The sequence below is a fragment of the Euprymna scolopes genome, chromosome 16 (genome assembly GCF_053919585.1).
Source record: "Euprymna scolopes isolate OS-2025 chromosome 16, ASM5391958v1, whole genome shotgun sequence".
In the NCBI taxonomy this organism is placed as follows: Eukaryota; Metazoa; Mollusca; class Cephalopoda; order Sepiida; family Sepiolidae; genus Euprymna; species Euprymna scolopes.
The window spans coordinates 15,730,164-15,752,137 of record NC_136497.1 but is presented as its reverse complement, the minus strand read 5'-3'; the positions used below and the strand labels follow the sequence as shown (position 1 = coordinate 15,752,137).

General features: G+C 34.9%; 1 protein-coding gene across 2 annotated transcripts in view; it reads right to left on the bottom strand.

The window, feature by feature from the left end:
* LOC145295853 (set1/Ash2 histone methyltransferase complex subunit ASH2-like) overlaps window positions 1–21,974 on the bottom strand; it is a 417,474-nt gene that overhangs the window by 277,104 nt on the left and 118,396 nt on the right. For both annotated transcript variants that reach the window (XM_080141580.1, XM_080141581.1), the window contains exons 13-14: window positions 10,972–11,061; window positions 5,580–5,773 (exon numbers count right to left, since the gene is read on the bottom strand). In XM_080141580.1, coding sequence (XP_079997706.1) covers window positions 5,580–5,773; window positions 10,972–11,061 — 284 coding nt within the window. The remainder of the gene's footprint in view (window positions 1–5,579; window positions 5,774–10,971; window positions 11,062–21,974) is intronic.

Sequence of the window (21,974 nt, the reverse complement as noted above, 5' to 3'; positions counted from 1 at the left end):
AAAGTGACAGTAGCCAAGTTAAAAGAGCAATGACCAATATGGATGATAGTGACTGCATTCAATGACAGTGCCTGACAATTGCCTGCCAATTACCGCCAATGTGCTTACAGTAACCACCTGTCAATAACTGTCATAACCACCAATGATCAACAGTGCCCACCACTGGATGCCAGTACCATATAATGGATGACAATGCACGAATATTAATGACAGGTTATTTCATTTCAAAACAATCCAATAGGGTTGACACTCATCATAATCAATAGTAACAACAATGGCTAACCACAACAAGTAACCACCTAAAAATGTTGATGACCACTAGTGCTCACTATTGAAAACTGACAATTTAATTTCGGAGCAGTTCAATGGAGGTCAATACTATTCATGGTCGACAGTGAACACCAGGAACTGACAATGGCAGTTGGAAAGGCAGTCATTAGTAAATGCAAGTAACTGCCTCAAAGCATCACTAATCGTCAGCGACTATCAGATGCCCACCACCGGCATCCAGTGACAGTTAGTCGATGCCAGTACCCAACAATGCCCGACAATTGAAGCCAGATGATTTTAGTTCAGTGCAGTCCCATGAAGGCTGATACTAATAATGACCACCAGTGACTGCCAATTGTACAAGCAGCCAGTGCCTGCCAATATCTTCAGATCAACACTGATCGCCAATAACCCCCACTGCTGATAATGACAACCAGTGGCTTCCGTTAGCTGCCACTGCCAAACAATGTGCCCGACAGTGGAAGCCAGATGATTTCATTTTGGCTACACTATTTTCCAGGGCTGACAACTATAGTTTAATTTGTTTTCGAGGGGGTGGAAGTGGGGTCTTCACCGAATATGCTCTGGCTTTTTGTCATACTTCCACCAGGAAACTCAGGTACACGGGTCCTGCTAGTTATTTTAGAATGAACATTTGTCATATGAAGTGTAGATTTACCACAATTATCATTGAAAAGGTTCCATTTTCAATATGGTGTCGACAGTATGAATTTCTATATAAGGTAGTTTTAAAAAGTTAACAGGATCATTTGTTTTGTTTTGGGTTTTTTTTTCAGAATTTATCGTTTATGTTTAGTCTTTTGCAACATATTGAATTTTTCTTTAGTTTTGGAAATTTATTTCTAAGGTTATGAAAATTGAAGGTGCTTAGAGTGAAGGGTTGAAATTTAATAAGTTATTGATGAACAAGGTAAGGAAAGTGTTCTGGAAAAAAATAGGAGTTGGTGTTGGCGGCTTCTGAGGATTGTATAAAGTTTATGAATTACAGCCTTTCATCAATAATGTGGTTCGATTAATAAACCAATATAAAAGTGAAATTAATTCTGATCAAAAAACCTCAATGAATCCACAAAACAATATATTGATGAACATGCCGAGCATGCTGTGTCCGCCTTCAAAAGTGAAAAATTTACTTTCACTATCTTTGTGTAAAATTTTTTTAAAATCCAAGGCATGGTTATTGAGAAAAGCACGAACCAACGGACAAACAATTTGAGGGCGATTTCACCCCCATAATGCTCCCTAGGAGGAGGGGGGGGGGGCAACCAGAGTTATCACAGAAAATCCGTTCTGGCAAAATTTACTTACACCATCACTAATGCTTGTGCCAAATTTTGTAAAAATCGAAGGTGTGGTTATTGAGAAAAGTGCAAACAAACAGACGAACAAAAGGGAGTGAATTACTAGATCCAATCCCTCCTTTGTCAGGGGACCAAAAATGAAATACAATTTTTGAAAGAAAAATTGATTAAGCAAATAATGTAGACATTTTAACTGAACAAAAGAATAAAATGACTTGATTTACTTTTGTTTATGAATGCTAAAATCAAGATAACCTCATTGCTTATAAAATGTTCTTGGTTAATATAATTAAGCAAATTAATAAACAAGTTCATCCAATGATAATAATCACAATTCAGAATTGAACCAATTTCAGTAGTAATTGAAGTGTGGGGAATTTTCACAAAGAAAAAAAAAGAATAGCAGAAGACGACAAACACCAACAATTACTAATGTGATTAAGTATTGTAAAAGTGACACTGTGCCTTGTTTGGGGTAAAAATGTAAAAAAAAAAAAAAATGGATCGTCATAAATCTTTTGCATATGATTAGCATAATTTATATCATAAGAGGAAGAAATTCTTTTTGTTAGCAGAAGTGAACTATTTCTTTCTTATTTTGGTAAATGAAAATCATTTTCTCCCACTTCTTGTTTTCATTCTTCTCTCTCTCCAAATTTGATTCTGGTCAGGCAGAACCTAAGACATGAATGTGTGGCTCAGTGGTAAAGAAGCAGTAGGTGAAAAATGGAGGTTAAATGGTTCACATTAGATCCAAGAATAAGAATAATTTTTTTTCTTTTTTTTATTGGGAGAGGAGCCTGTTTTCTGGTTTTCCCTTGGTTTAAAATCAGAATACTTCATTGATGTTCTTTAACTTTATGTGTTAATTTAAGCCAGAAATTATTTTCTAATTTTGACATGTTAAAGACTTCAAAATCACTTTCAAATTTTGCAGATTCACAACATTATTACTATGCCAGCCATTGTTTTTTGTAGCAATAATGGCTTAAAATGACTGGTGTGTTTTTACTTTGTGAGCTTAGGAAACTTGAAACATTTAAATTATTAGAAAATAATTTCTGGCTTATTAAAATTTAAAGACAATGATCAAGTTTGATGGTTCATTTGTGCTTCTGAAAAAAAAAAATGCACATTTTTGGATGTAAGATAATCATACAAACAAACTCACTTTTTGAATATAAAAGAGAGAAGGACATTTTTCGAAGAACATGTTTGATTTTGTTTGTCAATTCAACCCTTTTTGAGGTTACTTAATCACGTTTTTGTATACAATGAATTGAACCCAAGTATTTTCACCCATAGTTGGAAGGAAATTGCAAGTTCATACATTTGCCAATAAGTCATGCAGAAATGACGACAAAATTTTTTAAACGATTACAAAATGTGTAATTTTCTTAACTAAATTAGTATTTCATGAGAAATAGTTTATTTTCAATTCTGAGGTCTACAATAAAAAAGTCTTCAGTTTAGTTTTTTTTCTTTCTATTTATTTATGAACACAAACTTATCAGAAATAGATGAGATTTGAGGTGAATGGGGATAGAAAGAGGAAGGAGATATGGAAGTTGGAAGAGGATATGGGAGAAAGGAGTAGGAAGAGAGCATGAGAGGAGGGAGGGAGTATGAGAGAAGCGGAAAGAGGATATGGGTAAATGGAAAGAAGATGGGCCAAGAAATGAAGTAGAAATAGTATGTAAGGATATGATAAGGAGTAGGAGAATATGGGATCAGAGAGAGAATAAAGGAGAAGTGAACAGAGAATATGGAAGAAGGGAGAGGATGTCGTAAAGGAAGGAAGAGGAAAAGAAGCATATTTTTCTTTATAGAACAACAAAAGTGGAGTTGAGGTCTGCCATTTTTGAAGGAGTACATGACAGGGCAGAAAAACTCCAGTTTTTGAATAAAAACCTTGCCATCCCACAGTTAATCAAAGCTTACTATCTTTCCACCTGCACTAAGGTCTGCATGTATGGTCAGGGTTCTTTGACATTTACTCTGGCATCTGACAAGGATGTGTTCTCTTGCCTACGCTCTTTAATTACACCATTGACTGGATCACATTGAACGCTTTGGCTAACTTTCAAAGTGTACCAGTAAATCGTGGTCTATAAATATCAGATCTCAATTACAGTCAATCCAAGAAGACATGAAAGTAAATAAAACCCAAAAATATTGCTTGAATTCTTCAAACAACTGTTCTTATTTTGATTGTCATTTTCACAACGTTTCAGCCGATTCTTTCGAACTTTAGATATATCTTGTATAACTCACAAAACTCAGGAATCTGCATGCAATTTCAAATGGAACAATCTATTTTAATTCACAGGAGTAGCATGTTCTTGTTCCATCAGCCATGATTGAATAGAAGCCCTAATTTGTATTTTCGCTCAGCCAAACTGAAGATTGAACCTTCAACCTTCAGAAGAATGCCATTTTTACAACTGAATTTTTCCAAGTACTGTAAGCACTGCACCACGGGTCCACAAGCATGCTACCCCAGTGAATCAAATAAAGGGTTCTGTTTGAAATTGTGTGCAGATTCTTGCATTTGACAGAAAGCTTCCCAAGTTCAACAAGATATACCTGTAGAAGGTCGAAGGTTACATTAACTGAAACATGAAACTGACAAAATGAGAACAGTAGTTTAAAGAATTCAAAAAACCTAAAAGATCATACATCAAGATTAATTGCTAAAAAGAACACGAACCTACACATTATAATACATACACAGCTGAAACATATCTGTAAGGTTAACGTTGCTCAACATTATTTTATATCATCCAATGGCCCTAAATGATTGTGAAGCAAAAAAATAGATATTTTTAAAAGACTATCAAGAGAATGAGAGAATAAAATGATCATCATTTTTTCTTTGTTCATATAATCCTCCTCTTATGTTGTTGATGTTACTATTTCCACCACTTCTTATTCCATTCTTCCCTTCTTTACACCATTTAAAACATTCAATGTGCAAACAAGATTCTTAGAATTTTAGTATTATATATATATATATATATATATATATATATATATATATATATATATATATATTATTATTATTATTATTTATGTAAATACAGTCATATCTTGCTATGCTGTGCAGACCATTTCAATCATATTTGATCTTATCAGGCAAGAAGAATTAAAATGCAAAAATTAAAAAAGTACAAGATCATTTTCAAATTTTCTTGGTTGAAATGGTCTGCACATTGTAGCAAGATATGACGGTATTTACATAAAGAATAATAAAAAAATATAATTTGCTCTCTTTGACTGAGCACTGTCAACGACCCTTGTTGAAATTCAATTATTCTAAATTATTGGATATCTTTCTAACTGGAATATATATATATATATATATATATATATATATATATAACTGGAATGTATAAATATATATATATATATATATATTTATGGCTTTATGGCCAAATTTGAATCTCCCAACCTGCTGTAATCATAACTCTCTGGACTGATGATTTCCAAAAGGATGAAACACTACTGTCTGTAGGTATTAAAAATAATTATACTAATAATAATGGACTCAGAAATGGCTAGGCCAATTTTTTTAAAAATTGCACACAATTGTACTTTTCGGTCTGGAAATATTCTTTAATAGGTTTGCATCGGAATGCATTCGATAAGTCTCGAAAATCGATAATCCAAAAAATCTGATTAAAGAAGGAAGTTCTATTTTGATCAAAGTAAACATCTCCCATCTGCTCCTCTTCTCAGAAAACTCTATCATTCTTGGAAAATTCAAATATGTATTTTTTAAGCAATTGTATAAGAAATACACTTTTTAAAAATAAACAATAAAAAGGCGAAAGAATAGAATGGTAAATGGAAGAATATTTTCTTCATGAGATAATTTGTTTTTAAAAGATGAAAAAAAATTTTAATGAAAAAAGGAATAAAGATCAAATGATTTCCCCGCAAGAAATAGATAAAATAAAAAATAAATATAAGTAAAAGCTTTCCTACCTTATCTTTGTAAGTTGGAGGCAACAACTTTCCAGGATCATCAGGTTGTGGTAAGTAAATGTAAAATCCTAATACATCTCCTTCTCCGTAACCATCAGAATAATGTTTGCCTCGACTCTGGTGAAAACATGTCCCTTTCTTTGACCTCCAGGAATAACTGAATTTATCATAACCACAAGGTGCTTGAACATTTCCTAAAAAGGACAAATTCACATTGTCAATCAAAATAACACAAAAAAGGTTTAAAAAAAAAAAAAAAAAAGAAAGAAATGAAAAAAAAAAATCAAACTTTCCTTAAAACTGAAGGGTTTTGTCTTTTGTTACAATCTCGCACTTTTTAATATGTTGATAAACATTTTCGATTCAATAAAAAAAAAATGTGTAAATCTGTTCCGTTTGCCTGTTTCCCACCTGACTAGAACCTGGATGTCTTCAAGTCCAACATAAAAAAATTCCTGATGAACCGCTCCCTTAAGTAAGACACTTTATCAAATCTCCAATACTAACATACTGTACACGCAATAACCCTTATCCCCGAGTAGCTTCCAGGCCTTTTTTTTTTTTTTTTTTTTTTAATTCAATTTTCACTCCAAACAAGGCACAGTGCCACTTTGAAGCAGGGGGCTACTATCAGGGACTTAATTAGTGGGGTCATTTTGAAGGGAGATGAGTAGAAAGATGTTTGTTAACATTACACTTGAACTTCTGCATATCATTGCAGTTGGGAAAGCAGAATCCCGGAAGGGAGTTCCAAAGACCCGCAGTTCTGGGGAAGAAACTATTGGAGTAAAAGGCTTTCTTGCACCTAGGGATCTCTACTGTAAAGGGATGAAACTTAGTAGCTTGTCGGGTTTGTCGGGGGTAGTTACGTCGGGGAGGTACAAGTGTTTGCAGTTCGTCAGAGCATTCACCATTGAAGTATTTGTAGAACAGGCAGAGGGATGCAACATCTCGTCGATGGGACAGAGGCTGAAGCCTAGATGACAGTTCAGGACCTATCAGGTTGGCGACTCTCTTTTGAACCCTGTCCAGGAGCGAGAGACAAGAAGCAGATGCACCAGCCCAGATGTGACAACAGTACTCCATACATGGGCGAATGGTTGCCTTATAGAGGTATAGGATACTGTCAGGCGTAAGTAGTTTTCTAGCACGGTAGAGGGAGCCAACCTTCCTTGCAGCAGCCTTGGCAATGCTCTCAATGTATCTATTCCAGTTCATATTCCCTGTAAACGTTAGGCCGAGGAGTTTAAAAGAAGTATTTTCAGGTAATGTGTTCTTGGCCATTGCTATTGGTGGCAGAGAAGGTTTCTTGTAGTTATTGAAGGAAACAAGCTTAGTCTTAGCAGCATTGAATGTGACCAACCATTTTTGTCCCCATTCCACTACGGATTGGAGGTCATCCTCTAAAGTGGTGACTTGTAAAAAACAAAACAAAAAAAAATCTATAGTTTTTTTTCTTTTTTAAATATACAGCAACTGATTTTAAAAAGTAATCCAGGTTTTCAATATTTACTAACAAGGCTGCCCGGCATTGCAAAAGTGTAACATAACTTCTATCCTTCTCTCTTTCCATCTCGCCACACATATAACTTCAATATGCAAAAGGAAAATAGCTCAAGAATTACTTTCCTTTATGTGATAACATTAAAAGTAGTGTATATGTCTTGATAACATTAAATGATACAGGATTCGTACAGATTTCCAATGTCCATTTTCAAGGACTTTTCGAGGCTTTTTAATATTTTTCAAGACCTTCTCCAGACAAAATTCAAGCTTATAAAACAAAATTTGGGGCTTGTTTTACAGTCCACAGCAATTCAAAAAAAAATGGTAAGAAATCAAATACACAACAAATAGACGTTACCGTAGCCAATAAGTTACTTTGTCACCTACCTGCATTATTTTTTGGTATTTTTAAGTAATTTTAAATACTTTTTATTTCATCTCAAATATCAACTCTTTTTACAGCTTTTAATTTCCAACCAACATGGCTGCTATCTTGTCTTTTTTTTTTTTTTTTTTTTGGTTTGACCAGCCCAATTTTAAATTATCAAATTCTTTTTTTTTTTTAGAGGGAAATCGCTATTGGAGAGCCCTATCCACGAAAGTAAAGTATTTTTTTAGAAAGGGTCCAGGTTTAATTTCATTTATGGCAGCCGCCTCTACTCCTCTTCTATTAAAAAAAAAATTATAAAATTAAATTATAAATGAGAACAAAAATAGAGATTTCAATCATCATGAAACTATCTAAGGCAGTTTTGTGATAAAGGGGCATAACTCTTGTATCCACAATACTATGCAATTTCAGAACAATATATTTCGATTCTGTAGAGTTGAATGTAATAATCAAAGAGGAAAGCGCCTCCGTGTGTGTGTGCTGTGCGGTCATACAACTTACCTTCGGATGGGATCTGAGAGAAAGAGAAATTAAAGATGGCAGCCATGGATTTATAAGGTGTAGTCTCATAGAATCTCACGAGATCTCATATTCCACTGCACATATATACAAATGGAATGGGGGTCAGTTTTCTGATAAAATGTCTGTTGGCAGAGGCAGTGGGGAGAGACGTATTGGAAGTTGAGAGAGAAAGTTGTCAGTGACGAATTCTAGCTGGACTTTTGTGTATTGTATTTGGTTTATTTTGTTTTGTTGTTTACCAGCCCATTTAATGTCAGATTCTATTTTCAATATTTAAAAAAATTTTAATGGTATTTTTATTAATACTTAAAATTTAATAGTATTTATTTCCATTTTATTTTTAATATTTCAACACAAATTTTTACTGGACATAAAGAATACAATTTTCAAGGCCTTTTCAAGAAATTTTCAAGACATTTTTCATATTGTCGAGGATTTTTCAAGGAAATATTAGAAATAAGGCAAAAGTCAAAATTCAAGGATTCTTCAGGTCTGTGTGAACCATGTGCTATTTCACCTTCAAATAATGAATTTTTTTTTTAATTTTAGCTATTATACATCTGGAGTTATGCTGATTAAAAAATACCAACTTTTCAAATGCTTATTGTGTATTTTTCAAGTTTTAACTGGACATTTGTTTTTTGTTTTTTTAAATGAAATGAATTTAAATAGCAAAATATTATCAGATATTGGTATTTAAGGTGTTGCAAATGTGCTGAACTCTGAAATGGCAATACGACACAATCATGTTGACATACTGGTTCTCATGAGATCACTCAAGTTAAGCTACGTTGAACCTGGTCAGTACCACATGTGTGACCAGACGCTGTATGTAGGAGTGTAGAATAATCAAAAGAACTGTGTTAGTCAATAACACACAACAACAACAACAATAATAATAATAGCAGCAACACTTACCAAGGGTCCAGCTTATGCACAAGACAGACATCAGATTGAGCTGGACTGAGGGCTTGTATTTATGTACAAGCATATCCAATCAGGTGATTCAGCCAATCACAATCCAAGGAATAGACTGGCCCATGTGTGCACAATGGAATCTCCCATTGTGCCATAAATAGTTCTCCTCTTTCATGAGAAGTAACTTTAGTCTTTGTCAAGTTATCCACAACTTGAACTCTGACGGAAAGTCCACTACACAATCCAACAAGGAGGACCGGTAACTTCCAACAAAAGCTGCAGAAACCTCAGGTCATTGGGAAATACAATTGACTGAGGACCACTTGTGAGCTTTATATTTCTTTAATACTTCCTCCTTTGGAGGAAGCCAGTTCAACCAAACTAGGATGAGTGCCATTATATACTCTGAAGTGAGCAACACCAAGTAGCACCATCATACCTGCGTTCCTTGTGGTCTAATCCAAAGGGACGAATGCAATTAATTTACTGACCCTTTTTTATCATCAGCGCAAATAACAGAACCCAAAAGTGCATTCTGCGGATCGCCTTAAACATACAGGATAACAATTATGCACGTGTTTGATATAAAGATATTGTGAAACTGATAATTTGGTAGAAAATTGTTCAAATTTAAATTTTATGTTGCATTCAATCTGTTTGTGATAGTTGGCAACTCATTAGAAAACGACTTTAAGATTCATAATACACCAGGTTAGTCAATCATGTGATGGCAAGTTTTTTCTTGTAATTTCTTATAATTTCAAAATATGATGAAAATCACAAACAATAATTAAAGATATTGTGTAGCTTTTTTCTTATTATAAAATGTATTTAAGTCCTAATTTTTTTTTTTTATTCAACTCAAACAAGGCATACAGAAATCAAAATGCAAGAGACTGCTGTGATTAAAGGTCAGAGTTAAAAGAGGCATTCCAAGTGGGGAGTTGTGTAACAAGATGTTTGCTTACACATTTAAATTTTTGCATATTGATACAATCTGGAAAATGGAGCAGAGAGAGAGAGAGAGAGAGAGAGAGAGAGAATACCAAAGACAAGTGGTCAGAAGTAAGAAGCTATTAGAGTAGAAAGTTTTCCCTCATCTGAAGATGCTTCCAGTTTTTTTATTTCGTTTTTTTTTTTTTTTTTTTTTTTTTTTTTTTTTTTTTTACATCTTGGCCATAAACATCCCCGTAGCTCCCAGGAGGCAAAAGATGATCTTCTTTCACCAAGCGAATCTCTCAGTCTAACTAGAAACTCAATTCCTCAATCTAGAAACTCTCTCTGATGTGTTTGCCAAATTTTTCTCAAAACCTACTTACGTCAGCAAAAAGGTCACCCTTTGTTTATTGTCCTAAACTATTTTAGTATTGTAAACATGTTTTTGCTTCATTTATTTATTGCGGACTATTATCCTTATTTTTTTAGTTGCTGTTTCACAACGTTTTGATCAACTATTTCTCTGGTTTTCATCAGGTGGTAACCAGAGTGAGATGAAAAACAACTATGGATAGCAGTAATTGCTGAGAATGCAATTAGAAGATTCGGCATTCCTATCCCGTTGCGGTTACCACCTGTTGAAGGCCAGATGAATAGTTGGTCGAAACGTCGTGAAACAACAACTAAAAGATGAGAATAATAGTCCGCAATAAAATAAATGAATAAATAATAAATACCCATCTCAATAAATATTTACCATTGTGTCATTATAACAAGATTCCGTTTGTATTTAACTAGCTCAGTTATGCAAACTACATAGCTACAAGCTGCGTACCCAACATTTTACGATCACAAGGTCATAATCTGTTGCAAAAGAAGCCACATTGCTTTTAGTTTTTAAATTACAAAAAATGGCAACAGCTAACAATTAACATTGCTATAATTTTGTAATGATTAAAATGAAAGATATTTTCTGAAACTTTGACAAAATTATGAAATGTTATCACAATATCAAACAATAACAAGGATCAACAAAAAGAGCATTTGTTAAAAGAAACAATTTTTTAAATTGCTTAAGATGTCATATAAGTTTTAATTGGCACCTTTCTTCATACTTACCGAGTGGCTGTGACCAACCAACTCTTGTAGCAGTATCAGGTGGCATTTCATCGATTCTTACTTCAAAATACCAAGCCCCACAGCGTATTCCTTTTGAATAATACAAAACAAAAAACATTACAGGAAAATCTATTCAAAGTTCATGAGATTGCAAAAAAAAAAAAAAAAAATGATACTTGAATTTATGTGACACAATAATTAAAATGTTGATAATTATTTTAAATAATTTTGAATTTGTGGTACTACAAATAAATAATATTACTTTATTTTAACAAAAATTACTCCAGACAAGCATGAAGCCACTTAATGTAAGGATCTAACAAGAACAAAAGCTGATTATAAGAAAGAATGTAGATGATTATTGGTTTTAGTCTTCAATAAACCAGGGCTATAGGTAGGAGGAAAAGAGTCAGCAGAAAGAGAGTTCAACAATCCTGCTGTTCTTGAAAAGAAGCTGTTGGAATAGGAAGCTGTATCAAAGTGAGGTATCAAATCAGCAAATTGATGAAGACCATGAGACTAACAAATCAAATGAGCTCAAACAAAGGAAGCAGGGAACAGATAAGACAGTTATAAAGAACACGTCTCATAACAGTATTTATAGAAAAGACTGAGATCAGCAACATTACGTCTGTGAGAGAGAGGTTGCAGAGAAGAAGGGGGGGGGGAATCAAATTACAAATACGTTTCGATTTCTAGGTTAGGACAAAAATAAAAATTGTCTCAGTCTAGAAGGATTTAGCTTCCTCTGACCAACGATAGAATAGATACTAAATATATCTACATAAATCTCTTTCCTAAAACCTAACTTTATAAATTGTAACGTCAAAATTTCTGCCCAAGATCAAAACACACCGACCTGTCATTATCAGGTTATAATTAATATTTCAGTCATTTAACTACAATCGGAGTTTAGTATGTGAGTGCTTTATTAAAAATGCTAGGCAAAAAAAGAAAAACTGTATATAAACTTCACATTTTATATATGCTAGTATAATCATTATATCAAAAATGGTACCATACTTTGTGACCTTTCAGGAAGAAAAAATATATTTCTTAGTTCATATATTTATTTCCATTTATTGAATATAAAAATGTGCATGCCATATAGTATTATCGATAAAACACAGCAACACGTATAAAAATATAAGAATAATTTAACAAAATATACATCTATAGTTGTTTTGCGAGCTCACTATTGCTACACAAAGTTTGAAATGTTAAATTAGAAACGTTCAATTCCTGTTATTAACATAAAAATAAAACCTTCCACATAAATACATTAACATCAATTCATAAAAATACATTTTAACATTTTGGTAATTTTGATATAAATTTATATTTTTAATAAAATTCTAATTTTTAAAAATGCATACTTGTTATGTTGGGGGGGGGGGGAACAATAACCAAATTTTATGGGAATCAATCCAGTAGTATTTTTTATTACTTAAGAAATTCATTTTTTTTTTCTTTGAGTGCAAATGGTGAATTCCTTTTTAGCAAAATGTATGTGGCAAAAGAAATTAGATAAATAATATATTTTAAATAATAATAATAATAATAATAATAATAATAATAATAATAATAATAATAAAATATGGACTGTTTCCAGTAAAATTTGGTGACGTATCTGTAGAATATGCTGCTAATGTATGGGAGATAACTCCATTTTATTTATTTTTTTTTTACAAAAACTAACGAAAGGCAATTTCAATTTTGAAAAGTATTTTTTTTTCATCAAATTAGGAAATCAACAACTTCTTTATTGGCTATGTCGAAAAAAAAAATTTTTTTTTTTTTCTTTAAATTAGGTTAAATTTCTTCGTCGGCTGTTGAAATTTAATACATTGGCAATTTCATTAATAATTTGTCACATCAAATTTGAAAAAATATTTTTTTTTAAATATTGAAAAGAAAAACATTTGAAATTAAATAAGAAAAATAAATTCTTTATTGGCCATGTAAAAATGTTTAATTAGTTTTTAGTTCATTTTTTTTTTTTTAATTTCTTAAAGCTTAATGATAACAGATTTGGAGTTAAATCAAATAAAGAAACAATTTTCTCATTTGTAATGAAGAGTTTTGGTCATGAATTTAAAAAAAAGATTGTTAGCGGTAAAAGATGATGTCTCACCTTCATCTAATAAAATTTTTGCAGTGTCACAGACAAAGGGGTAAGTATTCGAACAGAGAATTATATCAATAAGAGAATAATAATTGTTATTTTTTTTGCACTTCATTATTAAATTTGTTTGTTTGCTAATTAACATTTTTTTATTGTTTGATAAATTTCAATAAAAAATCTTTTAAAAATGAAAAAGAATGTCTCATTGTTAATGCTTCAGGTTTTTTTTTTCTATGTCTAAAAATAAAGATGTTGTTTAAAACTGAAATTACTGTTTTATCAAGTTTTATGAAAAAAATTAAAATCAATGTCAGACGGTGACTAGCAATATAAATTTTGCTTAAAAATACTCTGAAGTGTCATCTTAAGAAACAAAAGTTACACCTGTGAATTCTAGATAAGTTGGATTGGGTTATCAAAACAAACAACATTGAAAAGTCGCTTTTGAAAGGCTAAGACATGTAGTTTGTTGGATTAGTCGAGTGAAATGCATGCGTTTTTGGATGAGAGATATTTCTAAGGTAGAAAACCAATAGTCGAATGGAATTGAATGAAAGAGAATGTAAAATTTGAGGTTTTAAGACTATTTGATATTTTAGTAGGCGTTGGACCCATCATGTTCTCTTAAGTTGTAATAAAGTATATTTTTGAAAAGAAGAAACTTTGTACTTCGCACCTCTGTTGATATACACAAACACGCTAGGCATCACCCTAAATGAATCCAGAAACAGACGCCATCAATCAGCACACATAACTGATGCAGATTACGCAGATGATATTGCTTTGTTCGCGAACAACACTGCTGATGCGCAAACACTGTTACGTAAGCCAGAAAAGTCTGCAAATGACATTGGTCTCCACATTAATGCGGATAAGACAAAGTTTATGACTTTCAATGTGAAAAGAGACATCAGGGCTCTGGTTGGATCAACACTGAAAGAAGTCGCTGAGTTTACTTATCTGGGCAGCAACATAGCTTCCACAGAGAGAGATATCAAGATTTGCATCTCAAAAGCATGGGCCACATTGGATGGGCTGCGTTCAGTATGAACTTCAAGACTAACTAACAAACTGAAAAAGCAGTTATTCAGGGCAGTGGTAGAGTCTGTCCTTGTTTATGGTGCTAAAACCTGGACACTCACCAAAAGATTGGAAAGAAAACTAGACGGCACATACACTCATATGCTTCGAACAGTATTAAATATATCTTGGCAAAATCATCCCATGAAGCAACAACTTTATGGCAACATACCTGCCATATCTAATGCCATCAGAGAAAGACGCCTACGATTTTCTGGTCGCTATCTGAGGAGCAAGCATGAATTGGTGAGTGATGTATTGTTATGGACTCTACGATACGGACGTGCAAGCAAAGGACGACCTAGATCCACGTACATCCAGCAAATAGCACACGACGCCAACTGTGAACCTGAAGATCTGAGGCAGCTGATGGAAGACAGGAAACTCTGGAGAGGAAAAGTTATATTGGTCCAGGCAAGGAGCCCGTCATGAAGAAGACATATTTCTGAAGAGAAAAATGTCTTTGTCGTTTTCATATGTAAACAAGTTGCAAGTTAGTAATCTCTTCCTCCACTTTGCACCACAGCACTATGCGACTACAAAGGTAAGAAAAGAAACCAACCAACCCAACTGCTAAGATCACTTAATAGTGGGGTAGGTTATCTTAATATTCCATAAGAATCTTTCACTTAGTGATACAAACACCAAGTGAAAGATTGTTTCAGCAATCTATCCCACTATAATATATATATCTGACTCAGCTGGCAAATTTGCATATAGCCTTGAATTCCGGCTAGTATCAAATCCTTAGGTAAGCCATTCTGTGTTTCTTTTGTTCATTCCATTTCTTTTTTTTTATTTTGTTGTTCAGTTCTGCTTGCTTCCATGCAGTTTGCTTGCTCACAAACCAAGTCATGACTAACGGAACTATAAAAATCCCTAACAACAAAATCAGAAAAGGAATCTTTCAAGGGTATAGCTTATCTCTTTTACTCTTCTGATTTGTGATAGATCCGTTAAGCAAGTTACTCAACAAAAACCGGAGTACCTACAATCTGAGCCAGGGACGCCAACAAAACCCAAACAAAAGAGTCAACCATGGATGACCTCAAGCTGTATGCCCACTCAAACGCTGACGTGAGTCAACTTTTGCAGGTCATACATAACTTTTCCAGAGATATTGGAATGAAGTTTGGATTGGACAAATATTTTTGGGCAAAAATTTTAAAGAGCGTTTTTCACTCTATCTAATCATTAAAATTACAATCATTTTAAAAATTTCCGGAATGTTGAATATAAGATAGAAAAAAAAGCAAATTCACACAATTTTCTTATTTCAATTCAAGCTAGGCCAAAATCTGATGAAACAGCTTGTGATAGCCCAGGAACCACTACTGAACGCACAGCACAATGGTGCTTTAAGAAATTTTGTGGCAGCAACAAGAGACTTAAAAATGATGAGTGTAGTGGTCGGTCATCAGATGTTGACAATGATCAATAAAAAGTCTTAGTCGAAGCTAATCCACACACAATTGTTCGAGAACTTGTTTCTGAATTAGAGGTAATGTATGAAATAATTTTCAACTACTTGAGAGAGATTGAAAAGACAAAAAATTTGATAAATGGGTGCCTCACGAATTGAACGACAAACAAAAAAAAGCCTTTATGAAGTGTTATCTTCCCTTCTTTAATGCAACAAGAACGACCCATTTCTCAACCGGGTGGTGACTTGAAAAGAAAAGTGGGTTCTTTTACAACAACTAGTGATGCTCAACTCAGTGGTTAGATGCGGACAAAGCTCTACAACATTTCCTGAAGCTAGAGTTGCACAAAAAAAGGTCATGCTGACTGTTTTCTGCAATTGGTCTCATCCATTACAGTTTTTGAATGCAGGCAACACCATTACAGTGTAGAAGTACTGTCAACAAATAGATGAAATACATAAGAACCTTCAACAACCAATATTAGTCAACAGAAAAGGCCCAATTCTCCTCCACGACAATGCCTAACTGCATGTTGCTAAACCGACACTGCAGAAGATGAATTGGACTATGAAACTCTGCCTCCTCTACTATACTCTCTAGACCTCTCAACTACCGACTACCACTTTTGCAAGCATCTCAACAACTTTCTGCGTGAGAAATGCTTAAAAAAATCTAAGCGATATTAAAAACGCCTTCAGCGACTTCATCGCCATCTGACATGAAAAAGATCTCTATCATTCCAGTAATTATACGAGAAACCGGATACATAAGAAAGAATTTCAAAAACTATCTGAAAAATATACTCAGTGAACCAAGTGGAAGAAAGATTCAAACAATTTCACTTAACCAACTCTTATGGAGTTTACATTTTTATTTCCTTTTTTCCTGGCACCTTTTCACTCTTGTTCACCCCAAACAAGGTATCTCACCACTTCAAAAGTAAAGGGCTACTATTTGGGATCATGTCTACTGGAGACTATAGGGAGTTGAGCAGCAAGATGTCTGTTCACATTAAATTTAAACTTCTTAATGTTAGTACAATTAGAAAAAGGGAGAGAATTTTTAAATTGAGCAGTCCAAGGGAAGAAGCTATTAAAGTAAAAGACTTTCTGGCATCTAGGGACCTCAACAGCGAAAGGGGGGGGGTATTTTGTTGCTAGACGAGGTTGTCAGGTGTATGTCAAAGTCGTACAAGTTTGTCAGAGTATATTCCATTAACTCTTTATGACCTGGTTGAACTAATTTGTTTAGTTGTAAATAAACGAATATGACAGCATAAGTGGAAATCGATTCAAATACGCCTTGTACATATTAGTTCAGTATCTGGGTAGATGCCAGATACCTCCAAATTGCAACTGTCCATTGCTTACATTCAGTATGCCGCCATCCAAAATTAACAATATTTTTTTTACTCATCCACATCATAATTCAGGTCATAAAGTGTTAAAGTATTTGTAAAATAGACACAGGGATGCAACATGATGGTGATGGAACAGAGGTTGGAGCTTGGTGCAAGACCTGTTAGATTTGAGACTTTTCTTTTTTTAACTAGGTCTAAGAGGAAGAGACTAATGGTAGATGCTTTTATTGAATTTTATGAAGATGAGTCTAAGCATAAGCAAAAATATTTGGTTTGGAATTAACTGTTGTGGGGACATGCACACCCTTATAATCACTAAGACAAACTTATCCATTAGCCATATAAGCAGCAAGTATAGACCGCTCAATGAGAGCTATCCGGATGTCATACAGAGACGACTCCCTATGGACTTACTAATCTTCCTATATCATTAACCCTGTTCTGGATATAAATGTTCTTCGTATTCTCACCAGTCGCCGTGTTTTCCTACTTTCACCTTTCTCGACTCCACTACAATAACTATATTTTTTTCATTAAAACATTTCATCCTAATATTAAAAGACAAATGAAAAGATTCTGAAATTAAATAAAACAATATGCAAAACTGATTATTTTTGTTTAATCAAACATAATACTAACAGAGACATAAGTCAGTTTAATGATCACATCAATTTAATAACATAAGGACGAGTCAAAAGCTTATCTGCATATAAAGTATTACCAAACTTAAGCCATGAAAACATTGATAAAAACTAATACATCATTGAAAACCAAGAAAGGAAAGGCTGTAAAGGAAAATAGTTTATATTAAATGTTTACATAGGAAAATAATCTCACTCTTTTATTGGTGGTGGTGGTGATTGTGGAAGGGGAAGAGAAAATCTGAATAAGTATTTTATTATTTGTAAAAAAATCTATTAATTAAAAAAAGTTGATTGTAAATGAATGAGTAAATATGTTGTCAAGTGAAATGGAAACCAACATTTTTTGCATTTCTTCACATTATTATTTGAAACAATGGCTGCCAATGATTAAAAGACAGAAATAAATGCGGATTCCATGAACAAAACTTCTTTCTTAGAACTGCACGCCTGTGGAACTCTGTTCCGTCTGCCTGCTTCCCACTGGACTACAACTTGGATGTCTTCAAGTCCAATGTTAACAAATTCCTAATGAATCGCCCCCTTAAGTAAACACTTCATCAAATCTCCACACTAACGTAATGTACTTGCAATAACCCTTATCCCTGAGTGGCTTCCGGGCCTTGATAAGTGGTGATCACTGTGTAAAAAAAACCAAAAAAACCTCAAATGTTTAAAATGAAAAATAGCAAACAATGTGGGTGAGTATGAAACATAACGTTGTGTGAACACCTCAATCCTGTTATTGAATAAAATAACAAGAACATAAGTCAGTCGTGTGATTAAATACCTTGATCTGACAATGTAAGGATTGAACAAACTTTTATCTACGTTTTACTTATCTTCATATTGTATGAAATATCCTCAAACTTATGCCATGAAAGCATTGATAACTCAAAAACTATGCATGTGATCAAGCTAAAACTTAAAAATCAAAAGTCAAAATTCCATTAGTTTCAACCATCATTGTTGTTTTTTTTTGGTTTCTTTTTGGTTTTTTTTACCCCCAAACAAGGCACATTGCCACTTTGATGTAGGGGGCTACTATAAGGGACATAAGCTACAGGGGTACTATGTGGGGAGTTGGGAAGCATGTCAGTAAGGTTGGGGAAGCAGGAACCCAGAAGGGAATTCCGAAGTCTAGTGGTTCTGGAGAAAAAACTACTGGAGTAGAAGGCTCTCTTACATCTATGGATCTCAATTGTGAAGAGGTGGGATTTTACTGCTTGTCGGGTTTGTAGGGGTATTTACGTCGAGGGAGTACAAGTGATTGCAGTTCGTCGGAGCATTCACCGTTAAAATACTAGTAGAACAAGCAGAGGGAGGCTACATTTCATTGATCGGACAGAGGCTGAAGCTTGGATGACAGTTCAGGACCTATTAGGTTGGCGACTCTCTTTTGAACCTTGTCTAGGAGCGAGAGACTAGTAGCAGCCGCACCGGCCCAAATATGACAACAATACTCCATACATGGGCGAATGGTGGCCTTATAGAGGTGCAGGATACTTTCGAGCATTAGTAGCTTTCTAGCAGGGTAGAGAGAACCTACCTTTTCCGCAGCGGTCCTGGCAATGCTCTCAATGTTATTATTCCAACTCATGTTTACTGTGAATATTAGGCTGAGGAGTTTAAAAGAGGTACTTTCAGATAAAGAGTCTTTGGCCATTGCTATTGAAGGAAACAAGTTTAGTCTTGGCAGCACTGAATGTGACCATCCATTTTTGTCCGCATTTCACTACAGATTGGGGGTGTTTCTGCCATTTTTTTAGATATGTATTCATTTGTTTTCCTGTCGTGTCTTTTATAGAGCGTGGTGTCATTAGCATATATACCCATCTCACAGACAATTTTGTCAGGGAGGTCATTTATGAATATTAGGAATAATAGAGGTCCAAGGATAGACCCCTGAGACACTCCCGCATTCATATCATATTGTTTAGATGTACGACCATAGAGGACACTGGAAAATCTACAACAGTGTAGTAAATAATGGGCAATCAACAATTCCCCCACTAACCAACAATCACGAGGTTCTTTGCTCAGCAACCGAGAAGGCTAACATGCTTGCCAGTCGGTTTGCCTCAAACTCCACACTGGACCCTCTAAACCACCCCCTACCTCAATTTCCTATGCGGACAGACGCCACGCTAGACGACCTGAAAATCACCCCTGCTCAGGTGCATGCCATCATAAAAAACCTTGACACTTCCAAAGCATGTGGACCCGACCACATCCCAGCTGTGCTATTAAAAAAGTGCTCAGCCGAAGTAGCTCCAGTTCTCTCCAAACTCTACAACAAATGCCTTAATGAATCTTGCTTTCCGAGCTGTTGGAAAACTGCTTCTGTAGTACCAGTATTCAAGAATTCTGGCGAAAGAACTGACCCATTAAATTATCGCCCTATTAGCCTCCTCCCACTTTTTGCCAAAATATTTGAGACCTTAATAAACCATGCTCTAGTCCAGCACCTTACAGATGCTAAACTTCTGACCGACCGTCAATATGGATTTAGACAAGCCCGTTCCACGGCAGACATCCTCACTGTAATCTCTGAACGCATATACCATTCACTGGACAAAGCGGGAGAGGGAAGAGCGGTAGCTCTAGATATATCTAAGGCTTTTGACAGGGTATGGCATGAGGGTCTCCTCAGGAAGATTAGATCTTACGGTATCACTGGTAGAATACTTAACGTAATTAAATCCTTCTTAGATAAGAGAAAAATCCAGGTTGTCCTCGACGGTCGTACATCTAAACAATATGATATAAATGCGGGAGTGCCCCAAGGATCTATCCTGGGACCTCTGCTGTTCCTGATATTCATAAATGACCTCCCCGACAAGATTGCCTCTGAGATGGGGATATATGCTGATGACACCACACTCTATAGCAGGCACGACAGGAAAACAAACGAACATATATCTAAAGTAATGGCAGAAACACTAGAGGATGACCTCCAATCAGTAGTGGAATGGGGACAAAAATGGATGGTCACGTTCAATGCCACCAAGACAAAACTGGTTTCATTCAATAATTACAAGAAACCTTCTCTACCACCTATAGCAATGGCCAACGACTCTTTATCTGAGAGTACGTCTCTCAAGCTCCTTGGCCTAACGTTCACTGGAAACATGAGTTGGAACAGTTACATCGAGGGCATTGCCAGGGTCGCTGCAAGGAAGGTGGGCTCTCTCTACCGTGCTAGAAAACTTTTAACACCCGAAAGTATCCTGTACCTCTATAAGGCCACTATTCGCCCATGTATGGAGTATTGCTGTCATATTTGGGCCGGTGCATCGGCTACTAGTCTCTTGCTCCTTGACAGGGTTCAAAAGAGAGTCGCAAATCTGATAGGCCCTAAACTGGCATCAAAACTTCAGCCTCTGTCCCATCGTCGAAACGTTGCATCCCTCTGCCTGTTCTACAAGTATTATAATGGTGAATGCTCTGAAGAACTGCAAGCACTTGTGCCCCCACGACGTGAACACCCTCGACAGACCCGACAAGCTGCAAAATCCCACCCCCACACTGTAGAGATCCCTAGATGTAAAAGATCCTTCTACTCCAGTAGTTTCTTCCCCAGAACTGCTAGACTTTGGAATTCCATTCCGGGTCACTGCTTCCCCAACTGTACTGACATGCATAAGTTCAAGTGCAACGTGAACCAACATCTCGCTGCCCTAATCCCTACATAGTACCCCAGTAGATGTTTCCCCTGGTAGTAGCCCCCTACACCAAAGTGGCAATGTGCCTTGTTTGGGGTGAAAATGTAATATAAAAAAAAAAAAAAAAAAAAAAAAAAATTTTTCTCTTATCTAAGAAGGATTTAATTATGTTAAGTATTTTTCCAGTGATACCGTATGATCTGATTTTCCTGAGAAGGCTTTCATGCCATACCCTGTCAAAAGCCTTAGATATATCTAGAGCTACCACTCTACCCTCCCCTGCTTTGTCAAGGTCATATAAGATGTGAGACTTCATTGGTTACAATACGCAAGTCTCTATAATGAACAGAACCACCAAAGTTATCGCCTTTTCTTTGACCTTGACCCAAATATCTCAAAATTAAATCAGTTCTAAGACTATGAATAATATTTTGATAAAGTTTAATGATAATCGGTCAAACAATGTAGACATTAAACACAGTGACAAACAAAGTTGATTTAAAACATAACTTCCATCTTGATGCAGGCAATAAATCATACGAACACTCTATAATGTCAAGAAATATCAAGTATAGGATAAACATGAAAGATCAATAAGAAATGAAACAGCTGGCAATCAGTTGATCTTGTCATTCTTTTATTCAATATATTAAATACCTGGATTAATATTTCCAGTGTTGCCCGGGAGTCTTTCTACTTTCATTTTTG